The following is a 26,906-nucleotide window of genomic DNA, read 5'->3' as shown; positions in this document are numbered from 1 at the left end:
GATGAGGTTGTGAAAGCGTGTGTTGTTATGCACAATTACATCCTGGCAAAAGAGCGACCCAACTTAGAACTTGATGAACCTGTTGCTACCACATTGCAAGATCACCCTCTGAGGACTACAGTAGAAGTTGCCCAAATGAGGGATACATTTGCTGCCTACTTTGTTTCGGATATTGGACATGTGTCATGGCAAGACAATATGGTTTAAGCCACTAATATGTACCTGTAATGTTATGTACCTGTAATGTTAATAAAACACCTCTAGTGAAACACCTGTTACAAGTTACCTCAACAATACAATATACACATGTGTGTGTTTGTGGCGCATAAAGAGACAAAGAAAACACAGTCATTGTGCAAACAAAAGCAAATTTTTATTGAACAATAAAATCTGTAAATAGCTTTGGGGTATGCCAGAGGGTGTGATATTGTGGATGTGGGGGGTGTGGAGTTGGCGTGAGTGGCTACCATGAGTGGATGATGAAGGCGTTCCAGGGGAAGGGCCTATAAAATGCATGGGGTCTGGGAGGTCATGGGTGAGAGTAGACACATTAGGAGTGGAATCGTGGGAATGGAGAGACACATTGGAAGGGAGAGACACATTGGAAGGGAGAAACAAATTAGAAAACAGAGACACATTGGTAGGTGAGGGTGGAATTGGTTGGACAGTTTTGGGGCGACGTTTGGATGCTCCTAGTCTTCCTCTTCTGGTGGTGCTGAGCAGAACTGGTACTGGGCATCTGTTTCCTGCTTTTTTCCTTGGCTGTGTGGGAGTGGTGGCTTGAGGCTGGCATGCTGCAGGACTCAGCATGGTGGTGGTTTGAGGCTGGCATGCTGCAGGACTCGGCATGGTGGCTTGAGGCTGGCGTGCTGCAGGACTCGGCATAGTGGTGGCTTGAGGCTGGCGTGCTGCAGGACTCGTCATGGTGGTGGTTTGAATGCTGGCATGCTGCAGGACTCGTCATGGTGGTGGCTTCTGACTGGCGTGCTTCAGGACTCGGAATGGTGGTGGCTTCAGACTGGCGTGCTGCTGGACTTGGCATTGTGGTGTAGCTAGGTAATGGTGGAATAGCCCTGGTGTCCAGCGGTGATGGTGGAGGATAGGTCGCCGTCTTCTGCCACAGCTCTTCTTGCTGTGTTAAAAATGCCATGTGGTGTGGTTGCTGGTAGGACCGGGACTGCTGCACTGCCTGGCTGTAAGCAGCCTGGCAGGCCTGCATAAAATTCAGCTGGATTTCTGGAGTAAGGTTTTCCAACATGCCCCGCTCTATAGCAGAAAAAAAATGTTGTGCCGGTCTCTGAAGGTCGGCTTCCAGGCAGTCAAGGCATTGGTTGACTTCCTGGAAAAGTGTGTTCACATAGGTGAACCCTCTTTCCAGTGAAGAAACTCAGGCATGACTGGCCTGTCCCAGGCCTTCTGCCGCTGGTGAGAAGACCCAGAAAAACATTGGCAGAGGACTGGTAGAGGGGAAAACCTTTTGGACCGGCTGCCTGTTCCCAGCCTGTGAAGCATGCCCACTTGCTGCATCGCTGGTGGATGACTGGGACTGTTTGGTGGCTGGTCGATGAGGGGCTGCTCCAACAGAGGAAGATCCAGGTTCGGTGGTGCTGCTCCAGGTTCTGTGTGGAAAAGAAATTAAAAACATTACTATAAAAAAAAAATTTTTAAAAGCGCCAACATATCCTGTGGAATAGAAAAATTCAGATGTTATACCATGGAATACATCACAAAATTACTTACGTTCGATGAGCAACCGCAAGCCTCAGGAAGGAGAGGTTACCATGGTACTTGTATTTAGAAATCTTTGGAGTAGCACTTCAAACTAGGTTCTCCTCTCTCATGTCCTTATTGAAGCGATCCTTCATTGAACACCAAAGGACTTTTACTCTCTTCACTGCGAAGGGGGAACGACCGAGTCAGACCACATTGCAATACTTATGAAAATCCTTTCTGACTTGCGGAATGGCTTTGTCCCAATCATCCAACAGCGATCTGGCCATTTCTTCCCCGAGTTGTCAAATCACTACGGTGTCCGAGTGCTGCCGATCAGGGGTGTCCCACAACGCTACTCGCTCTTGCACCAATGTAATCAAAAGGTCATTATCAATGGTGGACTCCTTACATTGCGGAACCTAGAAATCAATGAAACACATTGGTCATATATATTCTTGTAAAGATAAAACACTTAAACTCAAAAACATTCAAGAATACTTACACGCCGTCTTTCCACCTGAGGAACTTGGGTCCAAGTCAACTGCTCCTGCTCTTCCGCACTGGAACTGTACTGTAAAGAAAATACATGATTTTACCACATGTGTCATATTGACAGTCAATACATACCTATCAGTATAGCAAATGTCCTCACTTCGTCAGTCTTCTGTCCACTCTGGGAGGAATTCTGGTCTTCACTTGAGGACATCTTTGAAGAAGGCTGTAAGAGAGAGAGAAGTGAGTACAGACTGCAGTAAGAGAGACAGACTGACATTTTCATAGCTTCTATACTCACATCCAGAGTGAAATCCATAGTCTTCACAGCAGATCCACTGGCTCGTAATAGCATCCAGAGTCTGGAGAAAAATAAAACATCAAACATAGCAACTTGCACTGCTGTATGTCAAAGCTAACAGCCTGAAGCTAAACAAACTTGTGGCTTATTGGACAAATGTCTGATAGCAGTTTATCTTCAACTAAACTGCCATCAGAGAGAGTTTATTTCACTGTTCTACTACTATAAGAAAGCAACTAAACACACAGGTCGTGATGCAGTCCGTTTAACAGCTAATGATGTTCTTGATGTCTGGGCAAAGGAAGGCATCCCCATGAGACTAAAAAACGTGGTTGAAAAAGTGGAAGTTCTTTTCAAAGAATATGACAAGCTGAAGAAAAGAAAAGAGAACAAAACTAAATGTTCTGATTGTCTGAAGAAGAAGGAGGGAGAATGGACCACAGGTTTAGACAACTTGTTTGATATCACGCATGCTAGGGCTATGGATATGACAAGAATACTGGAAGACGAGGAGTTTTAGCTAACACAGTGACAAACTTGATGGAAAAAAGAGAGTTGTTGACAAAGAGATTGAGAAAAAAACTAAAGTTTTGAAAAAAGAGAGGCAAATTACAAGAAAAGAATTGAGAAACATAGACAAGAAAGAAGTGCTAGAGAGGAAAAGGAGGTGTTGAAGTCATCATCTGATGAAGTAGATACGGAAGACGGTTAAACATATGAAACACCAGAGGTACTGCCGTCAGCAAAACAAGCCAAAAGAGGAAGAGTCACTGTAGCAGATGACAAACTATTAGCAAACCTTGACGTGGCCAAAGTTAGTAAAAGAAATGCAGCATTAATTCTCACACAAACTCTTCAGCATCTTAAGGGCCCGCTGGTTATCGCTGATCGCGCGAGAACGGCCTGGGAAGTTTCTCGTCGTCAGCTTCCTGTTGGGCTTCCTGCTGTGGGGACGAGTGACGCATGGATGCGGACGGGAGGATGTCTTCATCGCCTCATCTGACAGGTAAGTAGCGACCGCCGACCGCTGCTTTGTCGCTGGTGAGAGCTGCCTGTTTGGCAGCTCACTAGCAACCACTTAAGGATGCACCAGTGATCCTGACCGGGTCATATCGTTGTCAGGATCACTGGCGCATCGCTAAGTGTGACAGTACCTTTAGCCTTGATCCTGCAGATTTCAATGTAAATTGTTCATCAGTTCATAGAGAAAGAATAAAACCCTTTCAAACAATGGATCTAAACCTGACACAGGAATTTCAGCCAACTGTACCTTTAACAATTCACTGGGATGGAAAGCTCTTAAAAGACATCAGTGGCAGGAAAACTGTAGACTATCTTCACATTCTGGTATCAGGAGTTAGCATTGATCAGTGGCTTGGAACTCCAAAGCTGGCCAAAGGAACAGGTGAAGTTTGTGCTAATGAAATAGTGCTGGAAGCAGTGATTGTTCATTGCCTTGGTCAATCGAAAAGTCCAGAAAAATTATCTACAGCAGGTTTAAGAACAACTGACAGATCATTGTCTTGACTATCTTTCAGACAGCACTATCAGACCAGATCATGTCATCAGCAGTTTCCCATATTGCAGCTGAAATCATGGCCATTGGGGAGATGCAACTGCTTTGGTACCAACCTCATGAGGACTACCGAGAATTATTGGAGTTAAAAATCATTTTCCTTGGTGGTGTTCCATCTAGAGGAATTTCATTCCGAGCTCCAGCTGGACTGCATCAAGCCAGATGGATGGTAAAACCATCTATGCTCTAAAAATGTGGATGTTTAGGAGTCAGTTCTTGTCGTCAAATGAGGAAGAAAAGGTTATCACAGACATCTGTCAATTTACTGTTTTGATCTAAGTGAAGCCATGGTTCCTGGCGCTGTCAGCACCATCAGCTTCACTCATTGATCTCCAGCTGCTCAAAGACATTTATTAATACAAGGAACAGGACAACTTGGAGTCAGAAGTCGCGCTGAAGAAGATAAAAAGACATTTATTGTACTTGTCCGAGGAAGTGATTGCTCTATCCTTGTTTGATGATGCTGTGTCAAATGACACAAATCGTCTGATGGTGACAGCCCTACAAACACCAGTGGTAGAACATTCTCCCAAGAAGATAACTGTGCATTCAGCATCAGTTGTGACAAAGAACCTGGAAGACTTTGTCACTTTGAAAACCTTCTGGTTCTTTAGCATCACCGGTATGTCATCGGTGTTCCTGTCCAAAGATGTAGATCTATGGTCTGCAGATAAAGACTACCAGGTTGCCAAGAAAACAGTCAGTGGTATGAGAGGGACTAATGATACTACACAATGAGGAGTAGCACTGATGAAACAATATAGCAAGTTGCACGAAACAAATGAAGAACAGAAAAATTTCTGCTGCTGGTAGTCAAGGAGTATCGAGAACAATATGGAGATAGATTGAAAAAGACTAATCGACTGCAAATAAAAGTGACTCTATCAAACAAGTATTTACCTGTCAGGCAATAAAAGGTTTTTGTTTTTGTTGAGAAACAAACATGATTTGCAATTGTTGATCATAATGGTTCATTTTTACCAAGATATGTTCAAATTACTACATATCTTCATTGGTAGGTACCTATAAAATTGAAAAGATTTCTAAAATGTTTGTGTTTTACTTAGTTTTTTACCCGAATGAAGCATTTCAGAGAGTGTCCCATCAAAAAATTTAAAATATAATTTTTTGCTTGCATTAAGGACCACCCTAGTGTTCACGTCTCCCAGCCATTTGTAGCAACTGGGAACACGAATTGCAGTGACCAGTCTTTGAATGTTACTGAGGCTGCACGCCCAAGTGCTAATCGACACTTGATTTCTGCTGTCTGTCAAACTGCAATTGTGATTAATGAGTATATCCTAACGTGGTATATAAAAATATTTTAATTTTTAAAGTTTAAAGCTCATTTTTGGTCCATTGTTAAGATCTTTTCACATGAACACTGCAGACCCTTCATTTTCCTGTTTGGTGGCTGGCCCATGGTGGACCTCTATTGATCACACAGTGATTGCTATCAAAGTTTTTCATTAAATCACTCCTTTAAAATCCATTTTAATTCACATAAACCTCTGAATCATCTTGTAGATAAACTGCTTTACATATAAGACCTTGATTTAGTCATGAGTTATAGCCTGTATCACAATCCAATCTAATCTAGAAGAGGATCCTAAAAACAATACTTCCAGCATTCCTTGATTAATGCAGAATTTCCATCTCCAAGATCCTATCCCAACATGTAGTAGGAATAATAATATTAGCAAATACCTCCAATGAGTAAGGTAGTAGAGCTTTTCTGATTTGCTATGTCTTTCTTTATGTGCAGGCATTGCAGGACCTTAGGTATTTATGGTTATGACCACTGATATAATGACAGTAAGCTAGTTGGAGGTATTTGTGAGTATTATTATTATTATTATTATTATTCTAAACACAGATATTCAATGATGTTTAGATCAGGGGACTGTGAGGGCCATTGTTAAACCATCAGCTTGCGCCTTTTGAGGAAGTCTATTGTGGATTTTGACTTTTGTTTAGGATCATTATCCATCTGTAGAAGCCATTCTCTTTTCAACTTCAGCTTTTTTTACAGATGGTGTTTTGTTTGCTTCAGTAATTTGTTGAAATTTTATTGAATCCATTCTTACCTCTACCCGTGAAATGTTACCAGTGTCATTAGCACTCTAAAGCACGATTGATCCGCCCCATGCTAAAGGGTTGGCAAAATGTAATTTTCCTGAAATTCTGTGCCTTTTCTTTCTCCACACTTACCTTTTGATCATTGTGACCAAATAGTTCTATTTTAAACTCATTAGTCCACAGGACTTATATCCAAAATGCATCAGGCTTGTTTAGATGTTCTTTTGCATACTTCTGAAGCTGAATTTTATGGTGAGGAAGCAGGATAGGTTTTCTGGTGATGACTCTTCCATGATGGTCATATTTCTCCAGGTGTCTCTGAACAGTAGAACAATGTACCACTACTCCAGAGTCTGCTAAATCTTTCTGAAGGTGTTTTGCAATCAAGCAGGGGTTCTGATTTGCCATCTCTAGCAATCCTACTCGCAGCTCTCACTGAAATTATACTTGGTTTTTCAGACCTTATTTTGACCTCCACTGTTCCTGTTAACTGCTATTTCTTTAATTGCATTTCAAACTGATGAAAGGGCAGCTTGAAAACGCTTTGCTATCTTCTTCTCTTATTTTGTGGTCCTCCACAATTTTCATTTTCAGAGCCCTAGGCAGCTGCTGGGAAGAACCCATGGCTGCTGTTTTTTGGCACAAGGTTAGAGGAGGCTGGGTTTTTATAAAGCTGGGAAATTTGTATGACCTGGCCTTTCCAAATGATCATCGTGAACAAGACTAATTAAGGTCTCAAACCTTGGTCGAAGTTATCTGAGCACAAAATCTCCAAAGGTGCCCAAACTTTTGCATTGGCCCATTTTCCTTTTTATAATTTTTAAATGTAAAAGCTGAATATAATATATATAAGCTGTACATATATATACACACACACACGTGGTAAAAATTGTTGGTACCCCTTGTTAAATGACAGAAAAAGTCACAATGGTGACAGAAATAACCTGAATCTGACAAAAGTAATAATAAATAAAAAATCTATGAACATGAACAAATGAAAGTCAGACATTGCTTTTCAGCCATGCTTCCACAGAATTTAAAAAAATAAAATAAAACTCATGAAATAGGCCTGGACAGAAATGATGGTACCCTTAACTTAATATTGTGTTGCACAGCCTTTTGAGGCAATCACTGCATCAAATGATTCCTGTATCTGTCAATGAGACTTCTGCACCTCTCTACAGGTATTTTGGCCCACTCCTCAATCTCAAACTGCTCCAGTTGTTTGAAGGTTGCCTTTTCCAGATGGCATGTTTCAGCTCTTTCCAAAGATGCTCAATAGAATTTAAGTCAGGACTCATAGAAGGCCACTTCAGAATAGTCCAATGTTTTCCTCTTAGCCATTCTTGGGTGTTTTTAGCTGTGTGTTTTGGGTCATTATCCTGTTGCTAGACCCATGACCTGTGACTGAGGCCAAGCTTTCTGACACTGGGCAGCACATTTCTTGCTAGAATCCCTTGATAGTTCTGAGATTTCATTGTACCCTGCACAGATTCTGGACACCCTGTGCCAGATGCAGCAAAGCAGACCCAGAACATAACAGAGCCTCCTCCATGTTTCACAGTAGGGACAGTGTTCTTTTCTTGATATGCTTCATTTTTCCGTCTGTGAACATAGAGCTGATGTGCCTTGCCAAAAAGTTCCATTTTTATCTTATCTGTTCATAGGGTATTCTCACAGAAGCTTTGTGGCTTGTTAACATGTAGTTTGGCAAATTTCAGTGTGGCTTTTTTATGATTTTTTTTAAACAATGGTGTCCTCCTTGGTCGTATCCCATGAAGTTCACTTTGGCTCATACAACGACGGATGTTGCGATCTGACATGGATGTTCCTTGAGCTTGAAGTTCACCTTTAATCTGTTTAGCAGTTTTTCTGGGCTCTTTTGTTACCATTCGTATTATCCATCTCTTTGATTTGTCATCAATTTTCCTCCTGCGGCCACGTCCAGGGAGGTTGGCTTCAGTCCCATGGATCTTAAATTTTTGAATAATATATGCAACTCTAGTCACAGGAACATCAAGCTGCTTGGAGATGGTCTTATAACTTTTACCTTTAGCATGTTTGTCTATAATTTTCTTTCTAATCTCCTGAGACAACTCTTTCCTTCGCTTCCTCTGGTCCATGTTGAGTGTGATACACATCGTGTGACCAAACAGCACAGTGAGTATCTGTAGCCCTATATACAGGCCCACTCACTGATTCCAAGATTGTAGACTCCTGTGATGCTAATCAGCGGACACACCTTGATATATCATGTCCTATTTGTCACACATTATTTTCAGGGGTACCAACATATCTGTCCAGGCCTATTTCATGAGTTTTATTTTTTTTAAACTTCTGTGGAAGCATGGTTGAAAAGCAATGTCTGAATTTCATTTGTTCATTTTCATAGATTTTTTTATTTATTATTACTTTTGTCAGATTCAGGTTATTTCTGTGACCATTGTGGGTTTTTCTGTCATTAAACGAGGGGTACCAACAAAGGTGATGTGTAATCTTTACCATTAGGTCTTTGAGAGATCATTTCATCTTCGACTTGCTTAACAGTTCATAATAAAAGTAATTTTGAACAGGGGTGCCCAAACTTCTACATGCTACTGTAGATGACAGTGTGCCAGGCTGTACTGCCAGCATGGCATGTTTATCTGCAGAACAATGTGTAAAGTGGATGATAATGTATTATTAAATGTACTATGGACACTTGACAGCCAATTCAATAATCTCTGTCATGTATTACTTTTCCATAACATTATAGATAATAGGCAACACTTTTTTTCCACTCCAGCAGTGCTCTTATTAGTTACACTCCAGCAATGTGCTTATAGTCTCCAACATTCATTCATTTTTGATACCTCTTTAAAAATTTAAGAGACCTTTTCTTCGGCACAGGCGACCTCAATCAGAGTTGCACAAGTGGGTGCATTTTAATTCAAAATATTGTAGCGTGGGTATGTCACCAAGGTACCAGGTACCACGGTACGTCAACTCACATATTGTGAGCCCTATTTAACATTAATCAAGTAAGTAGAGAAGACCTTCTGGCTTCTTCTCTTTGGGTGATAATTTGTGTATATCTGCATTCACGTCAGTTTTTCGTGTATGAGTCATATAGATAAGATACGTCATTACCGGGACTCACATCGGACCATAATGTTTTCCTAGTTGGAATTCTTGAAATTGTTGCATACCTTTTAAGACCATAGGGAAGTCTAAAGGTAATTAATCTGAAGTTTTTAAATTAGGGATCTAAGGGGTAAAGTTTCTCCTTGTAAAGAGGAGCATTGCTCACCTTATAAGTCTCCTCACAAGAGCTTAGTACTATCCACAAGGAGACATTTTACCCCTTAGATGTACTGTTAGAAGCTTCTCATTCTGCCAGCTAGTTCTTGTCCTTTGCTGTGACGAGAGGCAAATGCTCTGTAAGGCCTCATTCACATGTACGTATTTAAACACATACATGAAAAAATAGTATGGGTACTGTTGTCAGTGTTTTGGATTAGCGTTTCATCCACATGTCCGTTTTTACCATCGGTGTGTGTCGTCAGTGGTTTTCACAGATGAATAGATAAATTACCAAGCTTCTCCTATACTTTGCAATCTTAACCACTTCGCGACATATGATGTATATATACGTCATATGTCTTGTCTCCCCCTTTAATGAGGGCTCCGGCGATGAGCCCGCATCTTTTCAGGCACATGAGAGTTGATTTCCTCTAGGCATTTAAACAGCAAAAATGTCCTCTAGGCATTTTATCAGGTTTTATACAGCCAGCTTACTCAATGATTCTCTATAGCAAAAAAAGTCATTTGTTAATGCCAACTAATCCCAACTGCCTATGACTTTTACACAGAGAATTATTGAATTTGCTGTTATTTTCTCACAATTCAACAGAAGTTAATTACATTTGAAATTAAAGGGAATAAAATGATAGTTTTGACCGAGCGATATTGTATATGGTAGAACTTACGGTATTTTACTAAACAATTGATAACTAAGACATTGTGATTTTTATGTTTGCAGATATAACGACTTTATTTCTGGATATACCACCATCATTTCTCCCTTCCATTTTCTCTTGATCCTGGATTTGTGTGACATTTAATTTCGGAGGATTTTATGTTCAGACTTGGTGGAAGGCATGATCATTTTTGAGAATAATTAAGGAGAAATTAAGGTTTAGCATATCTACAAGTTATAAATATGACCCACTTACAAGTAGGACTAAGTCTGGAGACAATAGAGAAAGCCCGTTTGGAACTGAATGAAAATCCAGACACTTTACATCAGGATATCCAACAAGTCAGAGACATGATCATCACTAGACCAGATATTGGCTTCCTAAGGACAGATGATGCCTTCATACTAAGGTTTCTAAGAGCAAGAAAGTTCAACCAGATGGAAGCCTTCCGACTTCTCGCCCAGTATTTCCAGTATCGTCAACTTAATTTGGACATGTTTAAAAATCTTAAAGCAGATGACCCTGGGGTTAAGCGTGCTCTCATGGATGGATTTCCTGGTGTCCTGGACAGTCGTGATCACTATGGGAGGAAGATTCTTCTACTTTTTGCAGCCAACTGGGACCAGAGTAGGTAAATGTAGATAGCATTTAGTCCTTCTACTGATTGTTATATTGAATGGCCTGAATTTTGTCTGCGTTAGATCAAATATTTCATTATCAGTACCAGTATATATAATGTTTTCATGGGTAATATACTACAATAATGTGTCACCTTCAAATTCATCTGTTTTAAACAAGAACGTAAACTAATATTCTAAAGAGTATTATAAAGGATATTTATACATCTGTAATGTTACCTACATGTTACCATGTATCACAGTTGGCCTTAAAGGGTTATATTTGCTCTACTCACTTCCGTATTTGAAAGTGTGTAGGGCTAGTGCCATTAAGTCTACTGTTACCTACCAGAATACAAGAACAATCAGTAGGTATCAGTAGTTTTGACATCACCAGCCCACTCATCTCCAGATACAGAAGTAATAGACCTGGAATAACCAATCTATTTATGTAAGCTACAGTTGAGATTTCATGGCTACAGTAAAGCTGGTCTTACACACTAGATATCCATTGACTGAATGATCCTTCAGTCAATCAATAGGCTGACAGCCAACTCAGTGTAACGTGGCGTGGGGTGGTAGCCGTGGTTGATGTTCCCGTGTTTCACACCCCGGAACACTACATGAAAATGTGGGTCCTGGATAGGTGTGCGCTCTTCTTATTGCCTGAGCTGTATGCCTCTGCAGACCACATGGTGCCATTGTACTTTGAAGGCCAGGACCAGATGTTAGTGAGGGAGACCAAGGTCCAACAATAAATTTATTTTTACAGAACATAAACGTGATAAGAACTATATACTCTTCCGATAATAGGCACAATACTTCATAAACATTTCTCTTGCATTAAGCAGACATGGGCAGTTCATTTAAAACACTAGTCCAGCGTTGTTGTTTTTTCAGTGTTGTGGTGGCACTTTAAGTGGAAGCCCCTGCAGCCATTCTTATACTCACCTTCCAGTGGCTCACCTTTTACCGACACTGCTCCAGTCCTGCGGCGCCATCTCGTGCCCATAACTTCTGACTGGCCGGAGGTAAGAACTTACATCACAAGAGTTCAATACAATTCTATTAGACCCAGAACGAGGCTCCCATAGAGATGTATTGAAAAGTGACCTTCGGAGACCGACGGAAGCGATGCTGGAAGAGGATAAAAGCAATGGCAGGTGGGTATGAGAAAAGGGCCAGCAGTGCAATAGAAAAAAATGCTGGATTGGTCCTTTAATGACACTTCATACTCTTGCACCTCATGACAATTCAGTAAACAATTATGGGAGGTTTCATCTTCCACTGAGCGGGCTGCTCGGGTCGGGATGTAATGTTACTGCTGCGCACAGCTACTCTCAGTTCCCAACTGTCTAACGAGCACCACACTGTTCGAGATACGTCAGTACTACTCACTAGAACCTTGAAAGTCCACCGCTCTCCTTAGGAGAATTCCTAATATAGTGACTATATCTTCCTTTCCATACAGACAATTGAGCTTCCTTTCAATGCAGACAACTGCTCACTAGCGCCCTGCTAATACAACTCCTTCTCTGCTTCCAATTCTCTACAAGTATGCCTTCTACTTCCCCTGGGCAAAGTTCTGTACCCTTTGAATGGCCTCTTTATCCTGTGTTCCAATCTGTAAAATTTCTTGTTACGTTTCCTCAGTCCTCAGGATGTATTTTCTGATGTAAAGTAGTCCTATCTCTTCGCACACAAAACACTGTTGCATGTCAGTCTGCTGTCAGACTTTAGGTCTTACAATACCTGTTCCTAAGCCCTATCTGACTTGCTACCAGGAAGTCTTCTTCTGTCTTTCCACATAGCCCCTCCCAGTTTGGGTTAGTCCCAATTATTAACTCTGTCTGTACCCAACTAAGTGTAAGCAAATTACTAACCAAACAAAATCACATTTAAACAGTGCAGTCCACTACGCAACTACATTTTATCTTCAAGGTGGGTGTGGGCAGCATTTCCATTTCCTTACATAAGCTGAATCTCTCATACACAAGAGTGCTTACTTGGACAAGAGCTCCTGTGTTCTCTGTGAAAAAGCTGCAGGCTGACTTTGCGGTCCTGAACTATAAGTTTCTTCCTTATATTACAGTCACTGATTTTTTTGTTCAAAAGTATTTTAATTTCTAAAATACATTCACTAAAGAACAATTCCTGTACATTTCTCTTTCCTTTTTATGTTTTGGTTTTGCTCTAGATTTCAAAAGTGACTTAAAGGGAATCTGTCACCCCATTTTTCGACTATGAGCTGCCGGCACCAACATCAGGGGCTTATCTACAGCATTCTGTAATGCTGTAGATAAGCCCCTGATGTAACCTGAAAGAGAAGAAAAAAGAGTTAGATTATACTCACCCCAGTGCTCGGTCCGGTCCGATGGGTGTCACACCGGGGGGCAGTCCGGTCTTGGTCCGATGGGTGTTGTTGTCCGGCACCTCCATCTTCTAACGATGATGTCCTCTTCTTTGCTGCCTGCCGTGGCTCCGGTGCAGGCGCCCTGCTCTGCCCTGTTGAGGGCAGAGCAGAATACTGCAGTGTGCAGGCGCCGGACCTCTCGCGGTGCCTGCGCACTGCAGGACTCTGCAGGTAACACCCATCACAGAAAATCCATACATAAAATACATATAAATACATCCATCAGATACATATATGTTCAATAGCACAGTTTATCTAGTCGTTAACAATAATGGTCATATACATATTAGAAATATTGCAAAAGCATTTCATATATAAACAACAATCCCCAAATCAGCCCACCAATGATCGTGATGCATGAAAGGTATCCATAGAAATAACGCACCAATCAATTGCAGTAATACATATCCATATATAAACCGCCAATCCCTGATCACATAATAGTGGCGCCAACCCCAATGGACCAATCATATGAGGACTCACAAATCCCTATATCGGCAGAGTTCCCTCTCCCCATATGACAACATCAGCCAGAGCCAGGTTGTATCAGGAGCGCAGTCTAACGACGCGCACCACCAGGTCACGGCGCGCGCGCCACCCATCCCCGCAGGTCCGGTCACGTGACGTCTCCGTCACAGAGCACCGCGCATGCGCGGTGCTATGCAAGGGATCAGCCACACGAACCGCCCACCGGGGAGGACCGCGCACGCGCAGAGCCCCAGAGCACGCAATCACATACCGCACTCCCTCACAAACCCGCGCATGTGCTGATTAACGAAAACAAGTGTAATACCACACTTGAATAAATGAGTCCACACAGATAGGCCAAAATGCTCCCAAACAATGCAGCACATAAGAGACATTTGAAATCAAGGAACCATATCCATAGTAACTTTAATAATGTTCCATACTTTACGAAATTCGCATACGTTGCACATTATATAAGGAGCAAAACTGGGATAATTGCAGAAAAGAAAAAACGAAAAACAAAAAAGGAAAAGAGGGCACGGGGAATGGCAGGCAAGAAATAATGACAAAAATTCACAAAGGACAACATCCTCTTCGTAATTCAGGACTGTTCAGTCCCCGTGTCCTCCACTCCATCCAAATGTATCACCTATAAACACTAAAAATAAAAAAGCATTTAATTAAAAGACCATAAAGGCCACATAGATAAGTATATACCCACAACAAAGAATAATGGCGCAAGGTGAGGGATTAGGTGACACAAGTATGTAGATTGTAATCCAAGTTCAAACCCCTTGGTTGCAACGTATCAAGAATCGATATCCATCTCAACTCCTTTTTCTTCAACATCTTAACCCTATCACCCCCACGTCTCAATACAGGAACCCCATCTATCACTCTAAATCGTAACTGGTTCACTGAATGTCTACACTCTAAAAAATGCTTCGGAATCGGCAACTCCACAAGTTTAGTCCTAATTGTACTCTTATGCTTACTAATGCGGGCCCTAATCTCCATGGTGGTCTCTCCTATATACATAAGCCCACATGGGCACAAAATCAAGTAAATCACAAAACTTGACGAACACGTATACCTCTCTTTAATAGAAAACTTTTTTCCGGTTCGAGGATGATTGAAACTATCACCTTTTAACATATTGCCACAGCAGGCACATCCCAAACATGGGAAATTGCCCATCTTAGGAGGACATATTGTCCTTTGTACGTTGACTTTTGATGAACCAATATCTGACCTTACCAATCTATCTTTAAGATTGTGTCCACGTCTATATGAAAGCAATGGCCTGTCCACAAATTCTGATATCTGAGGCAGACCCTTTTGTAAGAGGCTCCAATGTTTGTTCAGGATACCTCCAATCCTGCCACTAACTGGGCAATATGTTGAGACAAAAGGAACACGTCTCATAGGCCCTTTAATTCGCTTACGGCTAGAATCTTCCACCGATATATTTTGAGCCTTAACTCTATAAGAATTAACTCGATCCATCAGGTAACCCCTATTGACAAATTTTGTACACATCTGTTCCACTCTTAGATCCATCTTATCATCCTCTTTGACAATCCTCCGTACACGTAACATCTGACTCCATGGAAGTGACTCCACCATCCGTCTTGGGTAATTACTATCATACACCAAAAGACTATTCCTACCTGTCTCTTTTACAAAAAGATTGGTATACAGAGACTCATCTTTCTTATAGACCAGCATGTCCAAAAATTGGACCTGATCATAAGAGTGGGTCAATGTAAACTTCAGCTCAGAGAATACATTGTCCAATTCATTTTGAAAATCAAGAAGATCCCCCAGACTACCATTCCAAATACAGAAGATATCGTCGATGTAGCGCCACCAGGCCCGGACATGGCACCAGTAGGTGGAATTGTACACATACCGGTCCTCGAATACCGCCATATAGATGTTAGCATAGGTTGGGGCCACATTGGACCCCATGGCGGTACCCCGCAACTGTAGGTAATAATCATCCCCAAAGAGAAAAAAATTCCTCCTGAGGATGAAACCTAACAGTGCTAGGACCAGTTGTGCACACTCTGGTGCCATGTCCGAGCCTGTCAGCACCACATCGACGGCCTCCAAACCCTTATCATGCTCAATGGACGTATATAGAGAAACCACATCAAAGGATGCAAGCATCATATGAGGAGTAACTTTAACGTCACTAATTTTCTGCAAAAAATCATTTGTGTCTACAATATAAGAGTGCTGAGGTAGCAAAACGTCGCAATTCTTTGTCAAGAAAAATCAAAACCTTACTACATAATGACCCCCTCCCAGATACTATGGGACGCCCAGGTGGATTCTCCAAACTTTTATGTATTTTCGGTAACGTGTATAATATTGGTGTCTGGGGAGCATCCACCACCAAATATTCGGATAGCTTCTGATCAATGAGTCCATTAAGCAAGGACTCATCTACCAAGAGCCGCAATTCATTCAAGAAACAGGGGGTGGGGTCACCAGTCAATCTAACATAAACCGCAGTATCGGAAAGTTGGCCAAGAATCTCCATCTTATATTTGTCTGTATCCATAACAACTACCGCACCACCTTTATCTGCAGCTTTTATCGTAATAGCAGTATTTTTTGAAAGATTATCCAATGCCTGTTTTTCAGAGTATGTAAGATTCCCCCTATGTTGACCCCGAAACTCTCCCTTCAATTGTGTAATATCTCTCTCGATCAACTGAATATATGATTCAACAAAGTTATTCCTTAGGCTACTTTCACACATCAGGTTTTCGGCATCAGGCGCGATCCGGCGTAGTGCCGGAACGCCGGATCCGGCAAATGTTTAGTAAAACCTGATGTGACGGATCCGGTTTTCTGCCGGATCCGTCTTTTTCTTGACAGACAAAACCGGATCCGTCTCATCCGGTTCATCCGTTTTTCTATCCGTTTTTCGACGGATTACGCCGGATCCGGTTTTTAAAATTGACCCTTGTGGCCTTCCGAACGGGATTGGCTACTGGAAGACTATATATAGCATGTTCCTACAGCCCTTCTTTGACAGGTTGTAGAGGAGAAAGTGCAGGTTGGAGAGAAGAGCAAGTACTGGCGAAGATGGATGTTGTCATTGGAAATATTTTGAAGAATTTGGCGGATTTTACAGCGGAGGCAAATCGTTTGAGGGTGATTGTTCTGGAGAAGGAGAGAGCGAGACAGCAGCGCATCAGGCATCGTAGACGACGTTTGTGGATCCACCCCATCACAGCCAAGAGAATGACGCGTGGGGTCTATTCTACACTATGCATGGACCTTCGACGAAACCCGGATAAATTTTTTGGATATGTTAGGATGAAAATGGAGAATTTTGATTACTTGGTGGAGCGCATTGCACACCTCATAAGAAAAGCGGACACCTATTGCCGCTTCTCAGTTTCACCCGCAGAGCGTCTGATGGTGACTTTAAGGTAAGCCACATTTATTGGATATGATCGCATCAGAGCACACTTTCACTGCAATCTTGTTGGTGGTAATTTGTATCTCCAAGTGTTATAGGTCAGTTTTGGTATGTAATGCTGTGATTTAAAACTAATTTATTGTTTGTTAATTCCCCACAGATTTCTTGCAACTGGAGAATCCCTTTCGTCACTGCATTTCCAGTACAGACTCGGGATTTCCACCATATCTGGAATTGTGAAGTACACATGCCGTGCACTGTGGGACTCCTTAGCTGAAGAGTTTTTACCAGAGCCCACAACAGAGAGGTGGATTGAAATTGCTGACAAGTTTCAACAGATATGTCAGTTTCCAAACTGCTTGGGCGCTGTGGACGGGAAACATATCCGCATTGTAAAGCCAGCTGGATCGGGATCGGAATATTTCAATTACAAGAAATATTTTTCAATTGTCCTCATGGCCATCGCTGACGCGGAATACAAATTTATTGCGGTTGATATTGGGGCCTATGGCCGCTCCAATGACTCTCAAGTTTTCAAACTGTCTGCCATGGGGCGTAAACTGTATGGAAACACCTTCCAGTTCCCACCACCTAGACCGCTGCCGCAAACATCTGGTCCACCTATGCCATTTGTCTGTGTAGGGGATGAAGCCTTCCAGCTGTCAGAACACCTTTTGAAACCGTACTCTAGCAGAGGATTGACAAGACCAAAACACATTTTTAATTACCGCCTCACAAGAGCAAGAAGAATGGTTGAATGTACCTTTGGTATTCTGACAGCCAAATGGCGGGTCCTATTGACTGCGATCAACCTCAAGACAGAAACTGTGGACGAGGTGATCAAAGCGTGCGTGGTACTCCACAATTTTGTTATCTGCAAGGAACCCATTTCCATTGAGGACACCTCTGAAGAAACCACCTTGCAAGATTACCATGACATTACCACTAGAAGTTCTGTGACGGTTTCAGTAATGAGGGACAATTTTGCACTATACTTTATGTCACCTCAAGGCAGAGTACACTGGCAGGATGACAGAGTGTGAAAGATTTGTGCCCTAACCAAACTTGTGTACCTTCTGTACCAACAGTATATACCTTTGCCAACCAAAGTTGGCTATCTTGTCATGGTCTCTATTTTTAGCTTTAGGCCACAGGTGTGTACCTGGTTGTGTTTTATGCAAAGTATTTCACCTTTTAACAAAAGTTGTGTACATTGTTAGGAAATCACCAACAATAAACACAACTTTTTAGGTGAAATACTTTGCTTCAAACACAACCAGGAACACAACTGTGGCAAAAAGCTAAAATTTACCCACAGTTATATACCTAGTTTTGAATACCATTTCACCTTTTAAATACCCTGTATTTAACCTTTTTCGCCGCAGAAAGAAATGACAGACAACCAGTGTAAAATAATTTAACTTTTATTGAAAAATGGTTTTTTTAGTAAACTTTTTTAAAATTTTAATAAACATGTTTAATAAAAATTTGAAACTATAAAACTGAAACCATAAAACTGGTCATTTTTATTTAAATACACACATTATAATTCGGTGTAGTGTGTGGTGGAAATACTGCTGTAGGGGCTGCGGGACACTTCGACACTGGGAGTGTGGAGAGAGGACTGGGATCGTGGTGGGGAAGGAACAGTTAGAGGTGAAGGTGTGGAAAAAACTACAGAATGGGTGGACATGTGGGAAGCAGAAGAGGTGGTGTGTGGTGGAGTGGAGGGTTGGGCAGGGACTGTAGGAGCAGATGATGTTGATGGCAAGTTGTATGGGGAAGGAGTTTGGTACGGGGCAGGTTGCTGGAAGTGGGGAGATGTCTGGTACGGGGCAGGTTGCTGGAAGTGGGGAGATGTCTGGTACGGGGCAGGTTGCTGGAAGTGGGGAGATGTCTGGTACGGGGCAGGTTGCTGGAAGTGGGGAGATGTCTGGTACGGGGCAGGTTGCTGGAAGTGGGGAGATGTCTGGTACTGGGGAGGTTGCTGGTACTGGGGAGTTTGCAGGTACTGTGGAGGTTGCTGGTACTGGTGAGGTTGCTGGTGCTGGGGAGGTTGCTGGTGCTGGGGAGGTGGATGGTGCTGGGGAGGTGGATGGTGCTGGGGAGGTGGATGGTGCTGGGGAGGTGGATGGTATGTAATAGGAGGGGGAGGATGGAAAGTGGCTGGAGGTGGATGGTATGTAATAGGAGGGGGAGGATGGAAAGTGGCTGGAGGGGGTGTAGATGTAATAGGAGGGGGAGGATGGAAAGTGGCTGGAGGGGGTGTAGATGTAATAGGAGGGGGAGGATGGAAAGTGGCTGGAGGGGGTGTAGATGTAATAGGAGGGGGAGGATGGAAAGTGGCTGGAGGGGGTGCAGGTGGAGGAACTACTGTGGTGGGAGGAGGAGGAGGTTGGGAGGAAACTTGCTGGAGAGCAGCGTGGCATGAATGCATTACATGCATCTGCTGGGCAGGAGAGAGCGTTTCCATGCGCTCCACAACAGACCTGAAAAAGGTGTGGTTTGGCGAAGATCTTGCTTCTGAATGCATGGTTTGCAGAAGTGTCTTCACCTCCAGAATGCTGGAGTTGATCTGCTGATAGCCTGCGGAGATTTGCTCTGACAAGACTTTTAGACAGTTCTGGAAAGATGCATTCAGATGCAAGAACTCTGGCGCATAAGTCTTTTCCTGACCCCTCTGCCGCTGCCGCCCAGTACCCGCAGGTGTACTAGAGGTGGCAGGGGCAGAAGGGTGGGGTAAAGGGAAAGCGATCTCCTCACCAGCAGCTTCATGTAATGTAGGCGGCCACGATGCTCCTGTGCTGGTGGATGGGACAGATGGGTCGAATGTGTGGGAAGGCTGGGAAGGTGCAGATGTACCGGGGCGGTCGAAGTGTCCCTCGGTGCCGGTCTCCTCAGGGATCGCCTCAGAAGGGTCCAATCGTGCCGGCTCCCGAGTGCTGCTCACCGTGCTGTGGAATAAAGAGAAAAAAAAACAATTAAAATAATGACATGGTATGGCCCTGGCTGAAAAAAAAATTTACATCTAACATTTTTTTTCACATGTGGTGTGTAATATTTACCTTCTGGTGACCATTGTTTCCCGGAGGAACGACAGGGCTTCTGCGTACTTGTACTTGCTCCTGCGTCCTCCAGATCCACTCGGGGCCCGCATCTCTTTATTGAACTCCTTCTTGAAACGATCCCTCACAGACCGCCACCGATTCACAATTCTGTTCCCTGAAACGAGAAAGGAGTGGTTAGTATACAACATCAGTGTTTCCCAAACTCCAGTCCTCATGGTCCCCAGGGGTCATGTTTTCAGGATTTCCATAGTAAATAGAAGTCCTGAACACATGATCCGTGGGGACCACGAGGACTGGAGTTCGGGAAACACTGGTTTAAATCAAGCAACCGGTACTGTATATACTTACGCTCTGTAATCTGGGCCCGAACATCGAGGTCCTCCCAGCGGCCCACAAGGAGCGAACAGATTTCCTCCCAGAGTCGTCGGGTAACGATCAGGTCAGCGTGGCGGCGGTCAGCCATATTCCAGAGCGGCTCCCTTTCTCTGACGAGATCGATGAGGCGGTCCACATCAATCCCTCCATCCTCAACGTCAGAGTCGGGAGCACGCTGTGAAGGCTGTTAAAGAAAAAGACAAAAATAACATAATTAGCCTCCACAAAAGAAATGAAATAAAAAGTGCAAAAAAACAAAGCAAAAATATTTATACTTACACGCTGGTGACCGCCGCGTTGCTGTCGCCGACGACCCTGGGAGGCACTGCGAGGACCTCTTGGCCAAGCACCAGATTGGGAAGACTAGAGAAGAAAACAAAAAAAGTTATGTCTTTGGATGTAGGCATTTGTTTGCTGTGTGTGGTCTGCAGAACATTGTTTTCTATGTGTTGTGTGTAGTGTGATGTTGTGTTTCTGCGTTTGATGCAAAAAACTTACCAATTGTGAGCCCACTCCAGGTGTCTGTCCACCCCTTCCTTCTTCTTCTGGGAGCTCCTCTTCATCTTGTGCTTCCTGTTTTGAAATAAAAGGCCATGAATAGACATATATTACAGAGAAGATGGATTTTGGAAATAAAAACTTACCGTCAAACGCTGACGATGCGAGGGAGGGCTCCCAGAAGATGATGTGCTGTCTTCCTGGTGGCCACACTCCATGCCTGTGGGTGGTGTTCCAGCTGCTGCCATTGCTGCTGCTGCTGCATCTATTGGGCGGCTGTTGAATAAAGAGAAACAAAGGGCCAATGAATATCTTGATATTCAATAGCCCTAGTTTGGAGGAATGGGTGATTTGATAATTACCGTCTCTCATCTGCTGCTGGACTCCCCTCCCGTTGTTCAGCATGCTGCTCCAATTGGGGTGGTGCTGATGGTGCTGCTGCAGATGTCTCCTGCCTTCTCCTGCGCCTGGTTGCTGTCTTGGTGGCATGTTGGGTGTGGCTGTGGGTCCCACTGTCTTGCTTTTATATATGTCTTGTGGGCAGAGCTACTGAGCATGCTCAGACCAAAAAAACGGATCCGGCCGCCGGATCAGGCTTTCGCCGGATCCGGCGCATTGCGGCGCTCATAGGCTTTCATTGTGTGAAAAAGCCGGACGCGCCGGATCCGGCGCGTCCGGCTTTTTCGCCGGAGACAAAACACGTTACAGTAGACGTTTTTTCCAGACGCCGGATCGCGACACATTGCGACACATTGCCGGATCCGGCGAAAACCGGATGAAACGCATGGCCATCCGGCGCTATCCGGCGCAAATGCAAGTCAATGGGGGGGAAACCGGATCCGGCATTGCATTTCGCCGGATCCGGTTTCTGTCAAAACCGCCGGATCGCGCCTGACGGCGAAAACCTGATGTGTGAAAGAGGCCTAACAGGTGGTTGAAAATTACTCTTACTGTATAATCCAACACCCTGGAGCGTAAAACCAATAGACTTATCATCATCACTAATTACACATGAATTTTCTTCCTTATCAGAGAAAAAGGATGCCAATCGTAGCCTCCTAAAAAAAGAGAACAGATCACACTCGATTTCAAACCAATCAGGGGAATTTGTGGGACAAAACGACAGTCCCTTAGACAATACTTCATAGTCCACTTCAGATAACACACACGACGAGATATTTACCACCAAGTCTCTCTGTGTTACTGGGTTCTGTTTTTCACCTCCATATTCCTCGTTCGCATTGGTACTTTGCGTGACATTCCTCTTTCTCCTGTGCTTTCTACCTCCTCGACGGGTCCTCCTTTTCTTGTCATATTGTCCATCTTGTCATTTCCTAAAAAAATAGAAGATGAAGATGCTGCACCCATATTAGAGTCATCCGTTGAATCAGACTCAGCAGTAGTGAACCCAAATCTTTGATCCTTAACTGGTGGTCTCCTCCTTCTACGCATTGGCAAAGGTCGATCTCTCCTAGGGTATGGAGTATTTTGCTGACCCATTTGCCATAAGAAAATACGACCAGATCTGTAATCATCAGCATCACGAAACCATTTCGTACGTTTCGTTTTCTCTATATCACCTCGGTATTTCACCAACTTATCCTCCAACTGAGATTTAAATAAGTCCACCTCCTGTGTTGTCAATTCAGCTGTCAATTGCTGCTCCAGATCGGCAATGTTTCTCTTCACAGACTCCACCTCTATATGGAGAAACTCAACATTCAGAAGCATTAAATCAAATGCAAACTTATTTGTAATAGACTCAAACCTACTGCAAAATTGTGAATTATCTGCAAGCAATGTAGGACGTAAGTGCGGTCTTAAACCACGTGGAATCCTATGGACTTTATAATATTCACATAATGTGGTAGCATGCAATTCATACGATATGCATTTCCTTCTTTCTGTTTCATATTTCTTTTTAAGCATATCAGCAGTAGGTTTGTTTAAAAAGGACATATCTGTCCGGGCTCCAGATAAAATCCTTTTCGCATCATCCTCTGTGTAGGAAAAAATTATGGCAGTATCCAGTTCACCCACCTCTGGATTAGTAGTTTCCATATTCAATCCGGTGCAAGCCCGCCAGAGTCCAAACGATAAACAGCAAAGAGCAGCTGACAGCACAACGGAGGGGTGGATGCCAGTTCAAAGGTTCATGGACCCAAATGAACAATAGTCCAAATAAGGAAGAGGAACAGGAACTTTTTTTCATACTTACCTCTAAGATAATCCCCTGCAGGTGTAGCTCCACTACTTCTATCCTCGCAAGTGGCATGCATAGGTAGCCCTGGAGGAAACAGGCAGAGATAACCCTGGAGATGCTTGGCTGTTCTGTTTTGACAGCTGTGCAGCACCAGGAAAGATACTTGTACCGAGATGTGTGCCGCTGATGGTGGGGCACCAGCGCGCGGTACATTGTTACACCCTGGGGCCCAGTGAGCAGAATTAAAACAGGGAGGCCTGGACTGCGCCCAGGCCCCCCTCTTTGCTTCTGCTCACCGGGCCCCAAACAGCAGTAAAGGCAGTAATGCCCTGGTGGTGGCACTGCCCAGGTCACAAGAAAAAAAGTTCAACAAAAAAAAAGCTGTCAAAGACACCGCACTGAACTTGCTCACTGAGCCAGTGCGCGTGCCCTGAGTAAAGCGAAAGCGTGCTCAAAGCTACCTGTGGAGCGGGCAGCAACCGAATAGATGCGTACTTCAGAGCTGCAGGGCCTGAAGCACGTGACTGCTAGAGGCGTGGCCTAAACTCCACAGAGCTAGGAGCTGCAAGACAATTCCTAGCAGAGTAACTGCGAGACAAAGTTACCAAGGGGCATAGACAGGGAGAATAGTCAGGACGTAGCCAATGAGTCATACACAGATAGCTGCAAGGTACAAGAGGGGCGAGCAGAGAGTAGTCAGGTCACAGGCAACGAGTCATACACAGATAATAACGCAGTACAAAAACAACAGGCAAACTCACAACGGGAAACAGAATCGGGTCAGAACCATATAAACAAGCTATAGCAATAAACAGGCACACGGGGGTCAGCACACTAGGCCAAAGGCAAAAGTATAACTGGCAGGGATTGAAGCTACCCAGAGGTTTATGAAGCTCTCCCAGAACCAGAAAGAGGCCACAATCATTAACCCCAAGTGTGCAGGTCAAAACCTGCACAGAGCTCCAGACATTAACCCCCGGTGTGCAGCTCAAAAACCTGCACTGGGATCATGACAGTACCCCCCTCTCAACAGGGGGCCTCTGGACCCCCAGGCTTCCCCGGGTACTTGGCATGGAACGCCTGAACCAGGCGATCTGCATGTACCGAACGAGCAGGGACTCATGAGCGCTCTTCGGGTCCATATCCATTCCAGTGGACCAGGTACTGCAAAGAGCGGCGCACCTGCCGAGAGTCCACAATATGTCCTACCTCATACTCCAATTGACCCTCCACCAGCACTGGAGGAACAACAGTCTCAGAGTTCTCTTTGACAGATCCTGCTGGTTTCAACAGAGACTTATGGAACACATTAGATATTTTTAAGGAGGCGGGGAGACGCAACCTATATGCCACAGGGTTGACTATCTCCATAATCTCGTACGGACCAATGAACTTTGGTCCCAACTTAACTGATGGTACCTTTAAGTTGATGTTACGCGTGGAGAGCCAAACCTTCTCTCCCACCTGAAACATGTCTCCCGAGGCTCTCTTTTTGCCGGCAAAATATTTGTATCTCCCCTGGGCCCGAGAGATATTACGCCGGACTTCAGCCCAGAGGTTTTTTAACAGCTGAACGGACCCCTCTGCTCCTGGACAACCGGAATCCACCCGAGAAAACTCCTCAAAATGCGGATTAAAGCCGTAGTTAATCAGGAATGGGGACATGTTGGTGGACTGACTCACCCGGTTGTTAAAAGCGAATTCAGCCAACGGTAACGCATCACACCAATCCTCCTGTCTGGCAGAGGTCAGACACCTGAGAATTTGTTCCAGGGATTGATTGGTGCGTTCCGTCTGACCATTGCTCTCCGGGTGATATGCTGACGAGAAGGAGAGTGAGATGCCCAATTTCATACAGAACGCCCTCCAAAATTTGGCCACAAACTGCACACCTCTGTCAGACACAACATTCAGGGGTAGCCCATGCAATCGGACCACATGCTGCACAAACAACCTTGACAATGTTTCTGCTGAAGGTAATGCTGCCAAGGGAATGAAATGGGCCTGTTTAGAAAACCTGTCCACCACCACCCAGATCACGGTATTGCCCCTGGAAGGTGGAAGACCGGTAATAAAATCCATGGAAAGATGAGTCCATGGCCTATCAGGAACCGGTAAAGGTATGAGTTCCCCAGCCGGTCGGTTATGCGAGCTTTTGGAACGGGCACACATGCCACATGCAGAAACAAATTCCTTGACAACGGACCTTAATGAAGGCCACCAAAAACCCCTGGTTACTGCCTCTCTAGTGGCCGTGATACCTGGATGAGCACTCAGCCTAGAATCATGAAACTCCTGCAGAAGTCTAGGCCGCAATGAATCAGGAACAAACAGTTTATCGCTTGGCCTGGTTGCCGGAGCTAGGGCCTGAGCCCTTAGGATTTCTTGTTCCAACTCAGTTGAGACCCCCGCCACTACCACCCCTGGGGGAAGAATGGAGGACGGCGGCTCAGGGGGAGACACTGGATCAAAACTTCTGGACAGGGCATCCGCTTTAACATTTTTGGATCCCGGTCGAAAAGTAATTGAGAACTGAAATCGTGAAAAAAAAAGTGACCAACGGGCCTGTCTAGGAGTAAGCCTCTTAGCAGATTCAAGGTATGCCAAATTTTTGTGATCCGTGACAACCGTGATAGGGTGAGCCGCCCCTTCCAAAAAGTGCCTCCATTCCTCAAATGCCAGCTTGACCGCAAGAAGTTCCCTATTGCCTACATCATAGTTTTTCTCAGCTGAAAAGAACTTCTTGGAGAAGAAGGCACAGGGTTTGAGATTGGTAAGGGTGGCCGGACCCTGGGACAGCACAGCCCCCACCCCCACTTCAGAAGCATCCACCTCCACAATGAATGGTTTGGACGGGTCAGGTTGCACCAACACCGGGGCAGACATAAAAAATTTCTTAATAGCTGAGAAGGATTCCTTAGCGAGTACCTACCAATTTTTTACATCAGCTCCCTTCTGGGTAAGATCCGTGAGTGGTTTAACCACTTGTGAGAAACCTTTAATGAATCTCCGGCAATAGTTCGCAAATCCTAAGAAGCGTTGGAGCCCCTTGAGATCTCGAGGCTGAACCCAGTCAGCGATCGCCAGCACCTTCTTAGGATCCATACGAAACCCCTCACAGGACACAATCAACCCCAAAAAAGACAGCTCCTGTACAAAAAATGAACATTTTTCCAATTTGGCAAACAAGTGGTTCTCCCTGAGTCTCTGGAGAACTGTCTTTAGATGTTGCAAGTGAGATTGACTGTCCGGGGAATACACCAAAATATCATCCAAATAAATAATAACAAAACGGCCTATCAGATCAGAAAACACAACATTGATGAAGTTTTGGAAAATAGCGGGTGCATTAGTTAACCCAAATGGCATTACCAGGTTCTCGAAGAGTCCTTCTGATGTGAGGAATGCCATTTTCCACTCGTCCCCTTCCCGAACCCTTATCAGATTGTAGGCCCCCCGCAGATCCAACTTGGAGAACCATTGGGCCCCAGCTAACTGGTTACATAAGTCTGGGATGAGGGGAAGCGGGTAAGAGTTCCTAATCGTTATCTTGTTCAGTTCCCGAAAGTCGAGGCACAGCCGCAAACCACCATCTTTTTTCTTCACAAAGAAGAACCCTGCTGCCACAGGTGACACAGAAGGCCTGATATGCCCTTTGCAGAGATTCCCAGCTATGTACTCCTTCATGGCTTGGCGCTCAGGCCC

The 26,906-nt window shown here is 44.1% G+C and overlaps 1 protein-coding gene across 2 annotated transcripts in view; it reads left to right on the top strand.

Annotated features, from left to right (window-relative positions):
* Positions 1 to 26,906, top strand: part of CLVS1 (clavesin 1) — a 109,770-nt gene that overhangs the window by 22,297 nt on the left and 60,567 nt on the right. For both annotated transcript variants that reach the window (XM_073583945.1, XM_073583946.1), the window contains exon 2: positions 10,183 to 10,751. In XM_073583945.1, the coding sequence (XP_073440046.1) occupies positions 10,363 to 10,751 (389 nt within the window). In that variant the 5' untranslated portion in view covers positions 10,183 to 10,362. The remainder of the gene's footprint in view (positions 1 to 10,182; positions 10,752 to 26,906) is intronic.

This window comes from Dendrobates tinctorius, unplaced genomic scaffold (assembly GCF_039654945.1).
Source record: "Dendrobates tinctorius isolate UK_male_01 unplaced genomic scaffold, ASM3965494v1 ptg000082l, whole genome shotgun sequence".
Lineage (NCBI taxonomy): Eukaryota > Metazoa > Chordata > Amphibia > Anura > Dendrobatidae > Dendrobates > Dendrobates tinctorius.
Note: the sequence above shows the minus strand (reverse complement) of the source record. Positions and strands in the feature narration are given on the sequence as shown.